Raw genomic sequence first — 15,316 nt, forward strand, 5'->3', positions numbered from 1 at the left:
GGGGTCATGAAATGGAGAATCAAAATGTTATTGATATTTACACACATAAGTGGTTACTCTAGAATAAAAAAAAAAAACTGCACGTTTCAGAACTCAAAACTAACTTCCCAGTTCAAAATATGAGTTATTCTTTTCTACCCTTCTATAACATTTGGATTTGAAATCGGGAGAATTGTGATGTCACGATTCTATGTGACACGTTCATTTACATTGTCGTATGTAAACAAGGTGGTGTGTTCTGAACAACTCATTTCAGTCCATCAATCACGCAATACTGCTGTTGGATAAAGATGTCAAGTAAGACGGTCAAACTCAGACGTTGTTATGTTAGGAGGAAGGAAGAAACGCCGGCAAACAGATTTATTTTTAATCTTACAGTTAAGTGTGTTAAATGTCAAACCAGCATTTAATGCTATTAAGACTCCAAGCATTACATTGTTTGAGTGTTGCTAAGAAAATCAGTACGTACTCGAATCAGAAATATTTGCTTGAGTTGAATACATTTTATTATAGTGTATGTTACCGTTGCTATTATTAAACATTATATATAGATATTTGGTTACATTTATGTTGCTTTTCCATTTGATTAACCTTAAATGCTTTAATTCATTTTGTGCAATGTGTTCTTGGAGGAATTCTTACTTTGTTTGCATGTTATAAATCTCGGGGTAAACACATAGGGGTGCAAATGTTATCAACTATTCAGCAGTTTGTACGCCACTATACATCTTACATCAGACCAGAATATGACAAAGTGTTGCCACTAAGAATGAAATTTGCCATTAAATGAAATGCTTAACAGTTGGCAAGAGTGAGAAACAATGTAAAGTTCCCCTGTAGTCAATAATTGTATCCCTTAAAACTCATCTTTGATCACCAAAATTATATATGTAAAAGTTTTTTTCTTGATTTTTTCTTCTTCATGCCTTAAAATGGCTTGAATGTTACTCTACATTCTTGCCTCATTTAGTATACACAGTTCTATGAATATGCAAAAAATTAGCTCAGAGATCCACTCGTTGATGATCAAATTACAAGGTAGTTTGTGACGTCAGAAACACCAGCGATTTCAAACCGCATTTTTGGTTCACTGCAGTTTTAAAGAGAAAATACTCAGCAATGGTGTTGACTTATGAATTTGCACATGGTTTGTCTTAAATCATATTAAAAACATCATAGACAAATAAACAACATTAAAAACTTGATTTCCACCACAGGGGGACTTTAAACTTGTTGATTATTTTATAATACGACAAATGAGTGTTTTTCACAGAGAGTGAAAATGAGGAAAGAAAATCATTTATAAATATTAGACCTTTTTTGTGCAAAAAAAGTTGACAAACTTTATAAACTAACTTAGAGAAACATAATATAAACATCTGAAACTGCATTTTACGACCCCTTTAATCCAGGGAATTATTGTGGTGAATCAGTAGTGCTTACATTTTTTATCTATTGCTGCACTAGGTTGCATCTTAAAAACAAACAAACAAACAAACAAATAATATTACAGTACCACAAATGCCACAGGCATAATCTAAATTTAGATTGTTTCTGTTTTGTAATCATTTCTAAATGCAACCTTGTATATTTATATACACCAGAAAAAAATATCCTCTGGTTTTACACCTTTGGCTTTTTTTCAACAAATGCATGCACATTTACAAATAATTGGTACAAACTAGCAAACGGTTGCATCCAATTTAAAGTTTAAAGCTTAGCATCGCATCCCATTTAACGGCTCATTATACAGGGTTGGGAGTAGGTCAACAATGGACATTAAAAAAAAGTGTGTGCTTTTAACTTTTTTCCTCAAGCCACAAATGGAAGGTGTTACAGTAAGTGCACATAAGAAATGTTTGACTGCTCAACATATCCACAGGAGTATCTGAACGATTGAGAGGTGGGGGGTGGCCACCTTGTGTCCATTTGCTTCCCACAAAACACTCAACACACTCTCATCCTTTTACAGCTTAAGCATAAAGAAGACCTCGTTGTCTGGGCTCAAGGGGCTTTGTTGGGGCGGTCCTGGTGGAAGCTGGCTCAAAAGATCCAAGCTTGCACAAGGACTGTGGGGTACACTACAAGCTCCTTCAGGATTGCCACGCTCCTCGATGGGGCTCCCAGATGTCCTGGTCAGGCTTTGTAGCCGCTGCCTCTCTTGGGCCTGCCTGGCACGGTTAGCAATGTATCTCACCCGACTCTGGCTCCGTGAGGAACTCCTCCGCAAAGAGGGCATCTCTTCTTCCTCCTGTCCCACTTCGGAATCGGTCCTGCACTGAGCAAAGTCTTTGCTTGTAAGGGGTTCCACATCAGTGAGCTGCTTGAGCTGCTCTGTTAGGTCATTCGGGGGTTTTCTTAGAGTTTTCCCTTGATGGCGGCTTGGCCTCACAATGAAACTGCGACTAATGCTGCGATACTTGCTCTCGAAATTACAGACAATATCATCTGAAGTGAGATCTCCAAGACTTTTGGATTTTGAGTTGCTGTCCATGTCTTTTGTTGAGGGGGTGGTTGACCTCTTGGAGACAGCTGCAGCAAGCGTGGATGACTGCTTTAAGCCCTCCATGTACAACCTGCTCCACGTGTGGCGCCTCTGCATGGGCCGGCTAGGGTCTTTCTCGGCCACCAGAGGCCTAGGCTGTAACTCGTCCTCTGGCTCGCACATCTGACCATCCCGCAGATTGGGGTTGGACTTGCTCTTGGTGACGCGTGAGACGCTGCATGCCACAATGGTTGACCGAGGCTGGTTGGTCCTGTTGGGCAACGATACCTGGTTGTCCGAGTAGTCCCGGGCAGCACTAAGACAGGTAAGGCTTTTCCTGGAAAGGTTGGGCAAGGACAAATCAATCACAGTGTCATTGGATGAAATGCTGGAAGACGATGACACACTATCCCGATGGCTGCTGGGGTCGAGTTTGCTCCAGAGCCTGTCATTTAATGTGGCGTCAATAGAGACTTCGGGGACCACTGATGGGCCGTCTGCTTTTTTTACCGCCTTCATTTGTCCTTCACTTTTGGTTCTTCTGACAGGGGTCCTCAGTCCTGTTTGCAGGCTTCGTCCAATGTCTCTGTCAAACACCCCCTTCAACGCCTGAATCCTTTGAGAGCTCTGAATAACAGTTGTTGCTTTTACAGCATCTATCTCTAGAGTCTGTCCTCTTTTTATTTCAGCGATGTTGGGGTTAATATCTGCTTTTTGCACAACCTCACCATCTGTCTGGTCTGGTAGAGGGGGCGTATCACATCCAATGTCAAGGTAATTTGTGGAAAGTGAAGAGTTGATGTGGCTGTTCCAAGAATCCTTGCCTCTGATGCTGTATGGACCAATACACTCGGTTAGTGCAAATGATTTCAGAATGTCCTCATTATTTTTCATAGTGCTACGATTTTCCCCATTGGAAGATGTTGTTATTGCTGAGGATGGTGAAGACAATGTAGTGGAGAGACAACGTGATGAGGTATCCAGAGGACTTTGTGTTGAGGTCAAAGGAGTGTTCTCCTGAAATTGCGCAGTAATGGATTCCAGACATGAGGCGTTTAGAGATGGAGTTGGACTCTGCACTTCAGAATTTTCTGGAAGCACATAACAAGCAGAAAAATATTAGATACAAATAGGGACACTCAAAATGCTGTTAGAAATAAGAAAAGAAAGAAAAAACACAATGAGACTGCATAAAATATATCATGAATGTCAAACAAAACCAACAACATGGTTTTGCTCATGAATGAAATAATGCACATTTTTGACTGCAAAACAAAAAGGAAAGAAATAAAAGAAAGTTGAAGTGTGTAATTTCTGTAACACGTGTTTTTGTCTGCCATTGGTCAGAAAAAACATAGACCAGCCCTCAAATTAACACAATTGGTTGAGCCAATGTTGCTGTTTAAGAGTAATGTTTTGATAGACCCACAGAGACATGGTATTTGCACTTTTGGGGGAAATCAACCTACAAGTTGTCTCTGCATATTAAACTCTATTATCTATTATCATTTAAAAAATACACACTTCAGCTTTAAGCACAATTCAACAAAACCAAATATTTAGACACAAACGTTTGTATTTAAATAAAAACAAAATATAATACAATGATTTAAAAGAAACTGACAAAACAATACATGAATAAAAAAATATATATATATATATATATATTTGGTGTGTATATATATGACTGTGTGGGTAATGCAAAATTGAATGCTCAAGAAAACATATTGTTATTATACAGAACAAAGGCTGGGCATGCAGGAAAGTTACATCAGACTTCCACTGTTCAACCAAAATATAAGTGACCAGTGCATTTGTAAATGGAAATGTTTCTGGGCTTTATATTAAGTCAATTTTCTTGTCATGCAAATTCCTCTGTCATAGATGATCAACATTTAAATAATAATTTGTTTGAATACATTTGTTACAGTATTTATTAATCTTTGTTAATATTAGTAAATAAAAATACAGCTGTTCATTGTTTGTTCATATTAGTTCACAGTGCATTAACTATTTTAATAATGTATTATTAAATGTTGAAATTAATATTAATAACTAAGATTTATAAATGCTTTTTATAAAGTAACAATACTAAACTTAGTTCAAAGTGTTACCAAAAAATCTTTAAGCCCAAATGCAAATATATAAAGCCCAATCTATTTCATAAAATAATGGCAGACCTTTCCTCAACAAGTTGCTTGATTTGATCATCATGCCTTTAATGTAAACAACGTGAGTTATGTGCTAAAGTTTGCTGTATGATTTATGATAATTATGATAATACTTTATTTGTTCCCTAAAGGGAAATTTGTTCTTGGCACACATTTGAAGCTGCGTAACAAGATGACACATTAATAACAATCACATACAGTAGTCATATCATTCACACTAAAATTCAATGTATGATGAATATAACACATGATGATGATGAACACAATGTTAAATCATTAAGTCAAACTTGCTTAAGCAAAAAGCTGTAAAGTATTTTTACCTGGTAATTGGCCAGCCCCTCAGTTTTGCACTAAGGATAGAAAGCATGCAAGAAGGAAGGAACAAACAGGCATTTTAACAGGAGAAGTGCAGAATGAAACAGAAGGACTCAGTGTAGTAAAGGAGATGGTACACCAGGAAAATGCGCTGACACAACATGAATGCTTTGTCAGTTACCCATAGATAGATACACAATAAAGGAGTGCATGGTAAGGTTAATGTTTGGAGATCTAATTAGTTGTAAGGACTAAGAGGGTTAGCACCAACATCACAAGGAGCTGAGAACCTACAATGTGTGTGATACCTTTAGGAATAAGAAAACACAGCTGCACCCTCTCATTCATAAATCATATGATAAACCCCACTCCCCCAACTCACACATCAATATGCAAGAACATAGCTATAGTCAATATTTCCCACATTTCTAGACCTGCCCCAGTTGTAACACCAAGCATCTGGTTTGTGTTTGCTCAAGTGCGTGGGACAGGAACACATAAGTATGTAGTGTACATACTTATATAAGATTCTTGTGACCCTCACCGTCTTGTGACAGCACTACAGTTACTTGGCTGCATTATTAGAGAAATAAAACGAATCATGTACAGTTTTACCAGTAGTGTTACCACATCTTTTGATCAGTGAATTTCAATTTTACATATACAAAAATGGCATTTCAGAAATATATATTCATTTTATCCACTATATAAATTTTAGTTGTTATTATTTTTATTTCATTAGTTTCCAAGACTTTTTCAGGCATGGAACTCACCATTTTAAAACTCCCTTATATTTTGAGATAAACCATGACCTTGGGGAGCCCAGTAAGGTGAGATCCCAGACAAAATTGTTATTGCTCAAAGTTTGCTCTTTTATAGCTAAGAATATTTAGCGGATTTGTCATTTAAGTATCAAATTATCTTTGTCTATTCCTATTGGAGGCAAAAAAAAAAAAAAAAAAAAACTGATTGCAGACTTTGCTATCTTGGCAAAGTTGTAAGGACTAAGAGGGTTAGCACCAACATCATAAGGAGCTGAGAACCTACAATGTGTGTGATACCTTTAGGAATAAGAAAACACAGCTGCACCCTCTCATTCATAAATCATATGATAAACCCCACTCCCCCAACTCACACATCAATATGCAAGAACATAGCTATAGTCAATATTCCCCACATTTCTAGACCTGCCCCAGTTGTAACACCAAGCATCTGGTTTGTGTTTGCTCAAGTGCGTGGGACAGGAACACATAAGTATGTAGTGTACATACTTATATAAGATTCTTGTGACCCTCACAGTCTTGTGACAGCACTACAGTTACTTGGCTGCATTATTAGAGAAATAAATGTATACAACGAATCATGAACAGTTTTACCAGTAGTGTTACCACATCTTTTGATCAGTGAATTTCAATTTTACATATACAAAAATGGCATTTCAGAAATATATATTCATTTTATCCACTATATAAATTTTAGTTGTTATTATTTTTATTTCATTAGTTTCCAAGACTTTTTCAGGCATGGAACTCACCATTTTAAAACTCCCTTATATTTTGAGATAAACCATGACCTTGGGGAGCCCAGTAAGGTGAGATCCCAGACAAAATTGTTATTGCTCAAAGTTTGCTCTTTTATAGCTAAGAATGTTTAGCGAATTTGTCATTAAAGTATCAAATTATCTTTGTCTTTCCTATTTTTCCTATTGGAGGCAAAACAAACAAACTGATTGGAGACTTTGCTATCTTGGCAAATCTGAGACATTAGGGAGTTCTCCTACAGTAATGGCTCTCTATTTAATCTCATTGAATTATAAGAAAAACAAATTTTCCTCCTTAAAGGTCCCCTGACATGAAATTTTCACTTTCTGAGGTTTTTTAACATTAATATGAGTTCCCCTAGCCTATATGGTCTCCCAGTGGCTAGAAATTTCAATCGGTGTAAACCGAGCTTTGGCTATCTTTCTCTGCCTTTGAGAAAATGAAAGCTCAGAGGAGCTGATCTTGAATCTCCTCCGTATGACGTCATACGGAGGAAAGATAACCTCCTTTTTCTCTGCTTTGCCCGAGAATTTGGCTCGCCCATGAGAAAATGAGCTAGGAAGTACGAACATGCGAGCGCGATTTGAGTTTTTCCTCGAGAGATATCATGGCTTGCAAACGAGCGAACCATGGCAGTTGATCAGTGTTCGGATGTACAAATGAACACAAAAGTATTTTTTAGTTCCTTCATCCGACTGATCCGAGCCTCTGAAGAAACAATGGGTTAATTAAATTTTTTCTGGAAATGCGCCGACACAACTTCCCAAAGTTTTGTATGGTCCAAACATTTCACCGACGACTGTTTCCTCAACTTGGGCCAATACAGAGCTGGCCTCGATGAACGTCTGAAAATAAATCGATCGAGCTACCAAGCATCAATTTCTGATGTGTAGCCTAATTGTTCAAGTTCAGACAGGTACTCTTTCTCTCAAAATCGTTCAATACTGTTCATGCATAAGTCAAGCCAGTGACTAAAATATCAACTTCACACCGTTTCTTTTAGTAGGATGAAAATAATCTTATTTAAATTGTGAACAAATTATACAGAAAGCGATCAAAGAACAATCTTTCCACACAGCGCAAGTTTATCTGGACAACTCGTTATAAAATCAATGACGCACGTTACACTGCACAACGAAGTTCTTACTGTATGTACATCATCGTGTTTGCATTGGTGAAAGCATTAGAGAGAGTGCAGAAACTGCGTTGCAAAGATAAGATCTTCATTCTCGCGATCAACACACAGTCATCTGCTTGCTCAATGCTCATCACGGCAACATTTTATGTGATGGGAATTGATCTAAATACTTTAAAAACTTCTCACAATTCGTTAATCTCGATAGCTGTAATAGTAAAAACTTATAATAGCTGTAGTAAAAGTATTCAAGAGAGTTTCATATGTAATACATAGCTATTTCATATGCAAGCATGTCAGCCAATCACAGCAGTGGCCGGTTACACTACATCCCACAGCAGACACGCCCCTTTAAACAGAGCGTTCAAATCAGAGGCTAAAATCAGGCTAGGAAAAATGCCTTTTATTTCTAAATTATGACTATTTTTGATCTAAAAAACATACTAACATTATAAGGGCAACCCAGGAAACATTATAACATAATAAAATAACCCCATGTCAGGGGACCTTTAAAGGGATAGTTCACCTAAAAATTTAAATTAGCCTATGATTTACTCTCCCTCGTGTCATCCTAGGTATTTATGACATTCTTTTTTCAGACTAATACAATCGGAGTTCTATTAAAAAATGTCCTGGCTCTTCCAAACTTTATAATGGCAGTAAATTGCTGTTTCTGTTTTTAAGTCCATAAAAGGGCATCTATCTATAATAAAAGTGCTCCACATGGCTCCGCAGGGTTAATAAAGGCCTGCTGAAGTGAAGCCAAACAGCCATACGCAGTCTACTTGCACCTAATGCGCGCAACTTGTGACGTCGGAAGTAGCGTGGTGCATCATGGCGTAGCGTAAATATCAGCAGTATGTCGCATTACTTGCATAAGTTGCGCTTAGACTTAAGTGGAATCCGTACTATATGTTCGTTCGGCCGGAAGCTAGTTATCTTACTTTATAAAGTTTTAAATATTGATATTTTTTATACACAAACTGATCGCTTCACTTCAGAAGGCCTTTATTAGCCCCTCTGAGCCGTGTGGAGCACTTTTATGATGGATAGATGCACTTTTATGGACTTAAAAACAGAAACAGCAATTCACTACCATTATAAAGCTTTGAAGATCCAGGACATTTTTTAATATAACTCTGATTGTATTCGTCTGAAAGAAGAAAGTCATATACACCTTGGATGACTTGAGGGTGAGTAAATCATGGGCTAATTTTATTTTTATTTTTGGGTGAACTATCCCTTTAAGGAATTCTATGTTGTTATCAGGTCAAAAAGCTAATGAGGTTTTACGAAGGGAATTACGGATCACATATCACAGTAATTAATGCCAATGTTGGCAAAACCGTGCTCCACAATCATTTCACAAATCAATTACTTCAAAATCACAAAGAAACATTGATGTATGCCTTTTTGTGTCAGTTTTGACCCCACTGTCTTGCCTGCAAATCTGGTTTTAGGATATTTAAGGACACATAAACTTAAAGGAAATGGTGGGCAAAAGCACAATAAAACAATATCCAACAGTAATTCTTAAAATACTGTGATAGGTTCTCATTGATGACATTGCACAGTGGAGATGAGCCTTCAATGAGATCCACACCACCTGCAAGGTCTTTGGAGGGTATTTGTTGGGTTCCATCACAACCTACTGAAATCTATATTACTGAGGCACTGGGACATTCTAAAACTGAAGATCCATCTAACTGTGTAGACCTTACCAGCAAAAAACAATGGGGATTTACTGCGGATCTCCTCCATTTTCTGGGCAAACAGAGCATTCATCTCACGCTGCAGTGTCCCCGCGGCCCGTTTCCGGTTCTCCATTCCCCGTGGTGGAAAGAGGGTGGGTAGATCAAGGCTGGTCAAACTGTCAAAGCTGCTAGAGTCACTGTCAGACAATCTCTTTACGTCATTAACAGATCTAGTCTTGCTGTAGTTGCTGCCATAGTTGGGTGGGGCAGGGCATTGCCGACAAAGGCTAGTTTTGTCGTCTGGAATTGGAGGAGGTGGGGTGCATGGGGACTGAAAGAATCGACGTGGAACGCTACATGAGCGAGCATTTCGGACAGTTAGGTCTTCAGTGGGGTGAAGGGGTTGTGCAGCCAATGTTTGCCGGAGCTTTGCCCTTGATCTAGGTAAGGGTACAGGCTTCGGTAGAGCATGGGGGTCTGATTTGGGCTTTGAGTCAGTTTGGGCCAAGGCTTGTGGTTTGAGTATGGGTTCTGGCTGAACTTGTCTGGAAGCTGTTGGAGACCGAGATGCCCTTTCAGGTCTAATGGGAGCAGGAGTGCATTGGATGAAGGTGCTTGTATCCTTCCTCTCCAATTCAGGACTCTCCTTGGAACCAATTACACACTTAATGCAATTGGAAGTCATCCCAACCCGCCCGTAGCTGTTGATAGCAACACGTGCAAACACACCCGGCTTCTCATCCAGTGGATCCTGGAGTCGCAACTTGTTGGCTCGCTTCAGAGGTTCGCTCACTGCACCCCTGTTTCTGTAAGGTGTAGCACGGGGCTCAGGATAAAAGAAAGTACTCTTACCTTTACTGTCGTCAGGGTGAAGCTGCCCGTTGGTGCCATGACCCCATGATTTGCCAGATGCGCTATCTCCATTGTGGTGGACAAGTGGCCCCTCTTCCGATTCTCGCTCTTCACTGGCACCCTCCGAGCTGCAATCTTTTGTGTCAATGGAGATATCAGGAAAGCCCCTCTTGACTTTGGGTTGGCCCTTGGTGGGGGCACTGGCTGTGCGGCGCAGGAGGTGAGCACCGAAGGTAGTCTTACGTTTGAGCAGAGCAGCAGCATGGCTGTCGAGAGACGACTGCTTTGGGTTTCTGTGAAACAGTCCTTTTATACCACTGACTGCTCGAACCTGCAATGGGAAATCAGAAAGTGGGTAGGCAATATGAATCTAATAGATGACTTATGGAATCATCTAAACACTATAACAAATAACTAGGCTGTCACTGAATTGTTTACAATTTAAAACATATGGGGAGCTACTCTTTTATTCCCGTTCACAATTAATAATAAGTCTTCAAACTTATTAACCAAACAAAATATGTGTACCAAACCACTTTTGACTTCTGCCCAGCTGGGAAAATAGCTTAAACCAGTTTAAGGCTGTTTGCTGGTCCTTAGGTGGCCACCCAGCCAAGCCAACCCTGACCAGCTGGCAAGTTCCTTCTAAAGCCATCAAATCAGACCAGTCTGACAAGTAGAAATGAGGGCTGCATTTCCAAATGCATCAAAAGGCAATGACTTATTTGATCTACTTTGTCTTATGACGCAGCCGAGATTGGTGGCCAACTAATCATATTGGGTTGGTTTAAGCTTTTTACAGCATAGAATAGAGACACAAAAACATAACAAAACACTTTGTTTTCTTACCTGCTACATGATCAACATCATTTGATTAGTTTTGTTAGTTTAAGAAACATGCTCATTTACCAAGATTTATACACAAATTGTCAGTTAAATTCTGTTATAATATAATGCAACAACTTCCTGTATTAAATGTGTTACCTTTAGAAAGCAGTGACATTTTAAATAACAAATGTTATCAGAGATGTAGCAGAATTTAGAATCATCAGACAAATGTGGGTGATCAACACAGACCTTTAAACACGAAGATGCAGACAATGTTGGGAAATTGTAGTGGTAACGTTAATAACTGAGAAATGTGAATAAATGTCAAGTGAAAGGTGACAGGACATTTATGTCCAATCATCTCTGATGAAAAAAAATGACACTGGATTATCTCTTAAAACAATGTAGGTGATGCCTAGCTTGTTTGGAATAGAAAAGCAAGGTATTGAAATGTTTATTACATTATGTTAATAATTACAGAGATATTTAAATAATATTTTTTTCTCAAAATAAACAGCCATTTCTCTGCATAACACCCAGTGTCATTTCATGAACCGTGTTCAAGTAGATCCATGTGAGAGTTCAGCCATCTGATCTCCTCACTAATGATGCATCAAATAACTTCATGCATTTGTTAGTAAATGTAGTGCATTTATGCTAATCCACACAGTTACGACAGCTAGCTTTTGAGAACATACGATATTTTTTGACTAAAAAAAGGATGTAAAAAAGTACCTGCTAAATTCCAGCTCTCATAGTAGACCCTCATAGTCATGGATAGGAATAGAGAATATGTAACGCACTTCACAAACCAAGATCAACGCATTTCTCTCATGGACTCTACTGCTTGAGAGCTCTATTACTGCGAACAAGCCATCCAAAGCCCTATCATTGCCCTTAAATGCCCTGAGTTAAGTGAAATAGGAGTGAACGCTGTCGCCTGCTATATGGACATGGACACTGGATCTGCTTTAGGGGTCAATGAGAATGCAGCCAAGGAAGGAAGTCACATTGACATTATGTCACAACTCATTTTGCATGAGTTGGCATGGTGAAAGCTAGCAAATGAATCAGGGCTTAACCGCTCACTGGGGGGAACGGGAGGGGTTTGCAAGGAGCATGCAGGGTGCTGATTGGGTCTCACTACACCTGAGTTTTGAACGAGGATCCTAATAATTTCCTGCCTCTATAGACAGCTAAGATGGGTGCACTGAAATCACAAACATAAGAGAAAGAGAAGTAAGAAAGAGAGAAAGAGAGAGAGAGGGGAAAAAACAGACAAACTACACAAAGAACATTTGTTGTTGACGCCGAATGTTAAAGGGACAAATTATGGACAAAAGCATGGCATAAGTAAGCAGTGAGCATGTTTACAACATCACGTGTCACTTTGTATGAATAAGGTACAAACTTTCTCATTACTTTTTATAGCATTAGAGGTGCAAATATAGATATATTTGATAAATCTAACATAAAATGAACCTATAGCATGAAAAATAGGTAGTAGATACAGGTCTGTATCACTCCCATTTAAATGGTTATTAACAATTATTATGGTAATTAACAATTAAAATAGCTGTAGTGTTGCCTGCTTTAATTAAGACAACTATTGAACCCAGTTACCAAGCTGACTTATTAAGAAAACAATATTTAATTGGAAAACAATTTATTGGAAAAACACACGCATATCGGAATGGGTAACAGGATTGCAGATTCAGACTGCTGGTATCACTGCTGATATCAGTCAGTAGGAGCTAGCTGTCATGATTCCTATCATGTATTCCCCTGGTCTTGTATGGACTTTTATGTTATTTCCTGTTTTGTGCCATGTTTTGTAGTCCTTTGTAGTTTTCATTGTTCATTAGTTCTTTGATTGTTCCTAGGTGTGTCTTTTTGCCAATCACCCCTTGTGTATGTATACCATATATACCACTGGGGGTTCCTCATGTTCCTTGTCTTGTGTTGTCCTTCTATGGATCTTACGTCTATGCGTGCTTGTTGTCAGTTTTGTTTGCCTTCCTTGCCTGAGTCTGTATTTATCAGTTTTGCCTGAATTTACTTTTGTTATGTTTGTTTGAATAAATGTTTGCTGCATTTGGATCCTACACCTGTTCCTCTGCCACCATTACAAATTATCTGAGACGCTCAGCTTGATCATGCCCCTATGGGATCCTAGTTGGACTCTAGGATTTTATATCAACCTGGCATTGCTGCTGAATGGGTCTGCTTTTACTGTGGGTAGTGTGAGTGACAGGTACATCATGAATATCACATTCATCCTCCACGACACCCACAGTAAAAGCAGACTCACTCAAAACTGAAGTGAGTTTTGAGTGAGTCTCAAAACTCACAAGACCAGGGGAATACAAGACAGGAATCATGACACTAGATATAGGTCTCTCTCTCTCTCTCTCTCTCTCTCTCTCTCTCTCTCTCTCTCTCTCTCTCTCTCTCTCTCTCTCTCTCTCTCTCTCTCTCTCTCTCTCTATATATATATATATATATATATATATATAAAGCTAGCTCCTACTATATATATTACTATATATATTTATAGCTAGCTCCTACTTACTGATATCATATATTTATTATATTTTTTTATAACTTTTGCCTATTTAATGTTTATGGTGTTTGTTTAATATGCATTGCTAGAAAGTAGTAAAATCACATAAATCAGGATTTTCATCTGATTATCATCATCAATTTGGGTTACGGAGTTGCAAACAACATATAATATTTATTTTGACTTCATGAGGTTGATAATCTATATTTTGTGAAATCCTTTCACTGATCATTTGTTACTTTGTTTTTTTAAAGAGTTTCAGGTCCTGTTTTGTATTATATAGATGTTATAAATATATAAATATATAAAAATACTTTGATAAAAATAGTGTTTTAAATGAGTAGGTTAAGTAATTGTTTTTGATGGAGTATAGTCGTCTACGATACCATTTAGCTATGTTAAGAACCTACTGTGACAATCTTCAACAAATTATTAAAATGGCATATTTACTGTAAATGTGCAATGCCTAATGACCAGAATAAATATTAGAAAGTTAGAGACTTTTTTTTCCACAGTCTTTTAACACATTATCAGAACACAGTCTTTTTAAATTGCAGATTAACAATGCCAGATATGGCCCTTGGCACACAACAGCACCAAAATATTTGTTCTGTTAACCACATGAGGTGCCCACCTTACTGGTGATGTCATTCACTGCAACATGAACAAAGATGGAAGCTTCCTCCATGCCTTCCAAATACACATGCCGGTAACCTGACAATCAAATATAGACAGATAATCAGGCATAAGCAGTACACTTTAATTAATGATGGACTCAATACTTGACAAAAATATATATGCCAAAGACTAATGCATTTATATATATATATATATACACTCACCGGCCACTTTATTAGGTACACCTGTCCAACTGCTCGTTAACACTTAATTTCTAAGCAGCCAATCACATGGCGGCAACTCAGTGCATTTAGGCATGTAGACATGGTCAAGACAATCTCCTGCAGTTCAAACCAAGCATCAGTATGGGGAAGAAAGTTGATTTGAGTGACTTTGAACGTGGCATGATTGTTGGTGCCAGAAGGGCTGGTCTGAGTATTTCAGAAACTGCTAATCTACTGGGATTTTCACGCACAACCATCTCTAGGGTTTACAGAGAATGGTCCGAAAAAGAAAAAAACATCCAGTGAGCGGCAGTTCTGTGGGCGGAAATGCCTTGTTGATGCCAGAGGTCAGAGGAGAATGGCCAGACTGGTTCGAGCTGATAAAAGGGCAACAGTGACTGAAATAACCACTCGTTACAACCGAGGTATGCAGCAAAGCATTTGTGAAGCCACAACACGCACAACCTTGAGGCGGATGGGCTACAACAGCAGAAGACTCCACCGGGTACCACTCATCTCCACTACAAATAGGAAAAAGAGGCTACAATTTGCAAGAGCTCATCAAAATTTAACAGTTGAAGACTGGAAAAATGTTGCCTGGTCTGATGAGTCTCGATTTCTGTTGAGACATTCAGATGTTAGAGTCAGAATTTGGCGTAAACAGAATGAGAACATGGAACCATCATGCCTTGTTACCACTGTGCAGGCTGGTGGTGGTGGTGTAATGGTGTGGGGGATGTTTTCCTGGCACACTTTAGGCCCCTTAGTGCCAATTGGGCATCGTTTAAATGCCACGGCCTACCTGAGCATTGTTTCTGACCATGTCTATCCCTTTATGGCCACCATGTACCCATCCTCTGATGGCTACTTCCACCATGTCACAAAGCTCT

At 38.6% G+C, this 15,316-nt stretch overlaps 1 protein-coding gene across 1 annotated transcript in view; it reads right to left on the minus strand.

Moving 5' to 3' along the window:
- Positions 1-1,386: 1,386 nt before the first annotated feature.
- plch2a (phospholipase C, eta 2a) overlaps positions 1,387-15,316 on the minus strand; it is a 153,798-nt gene continuing 139,868 nt past the window's right edge. Inside the window, exons 21-23 of the mRNA XM_056246782.1 lie at positions 14,219-14,298; positions 10,194-10,524; positions 1,387-3,576 (exon numbers count right to left, since the gene is read on the minus strand). Coding sequence (XP_056102757.1) covers positions 1,967-3,576; positions 10,194-10,524; positions 14,219-14,298 — 2,021 coding nt within the window. The 3' untranslated portion in view covers positions 1,387-1,966. The remainder of the gene's footprint in view (positions 3,577-10,193; positions 10,525-14,218; positions 14,299-15,316) is intronic.

The sequence above is a fragment of the Rhinichthys klamathensis genome, unplaced genomic scaffold (assembly GCF_029890125.1).
Source record: "Rhinichthys klamathensis goyatoka isolate OS25496 unplaced genomic scaffold, OSU_Roscu_1.1 h1tg000040l_1, whole genome shotgun sequence".
NCBI classification, from domain to species: Eukaryota; Metazoa; Chordata; class Actinopteri; order Cypriniformes; family Leuciscidae; genus Rhinichthys; species Rhinichthys klamathensis.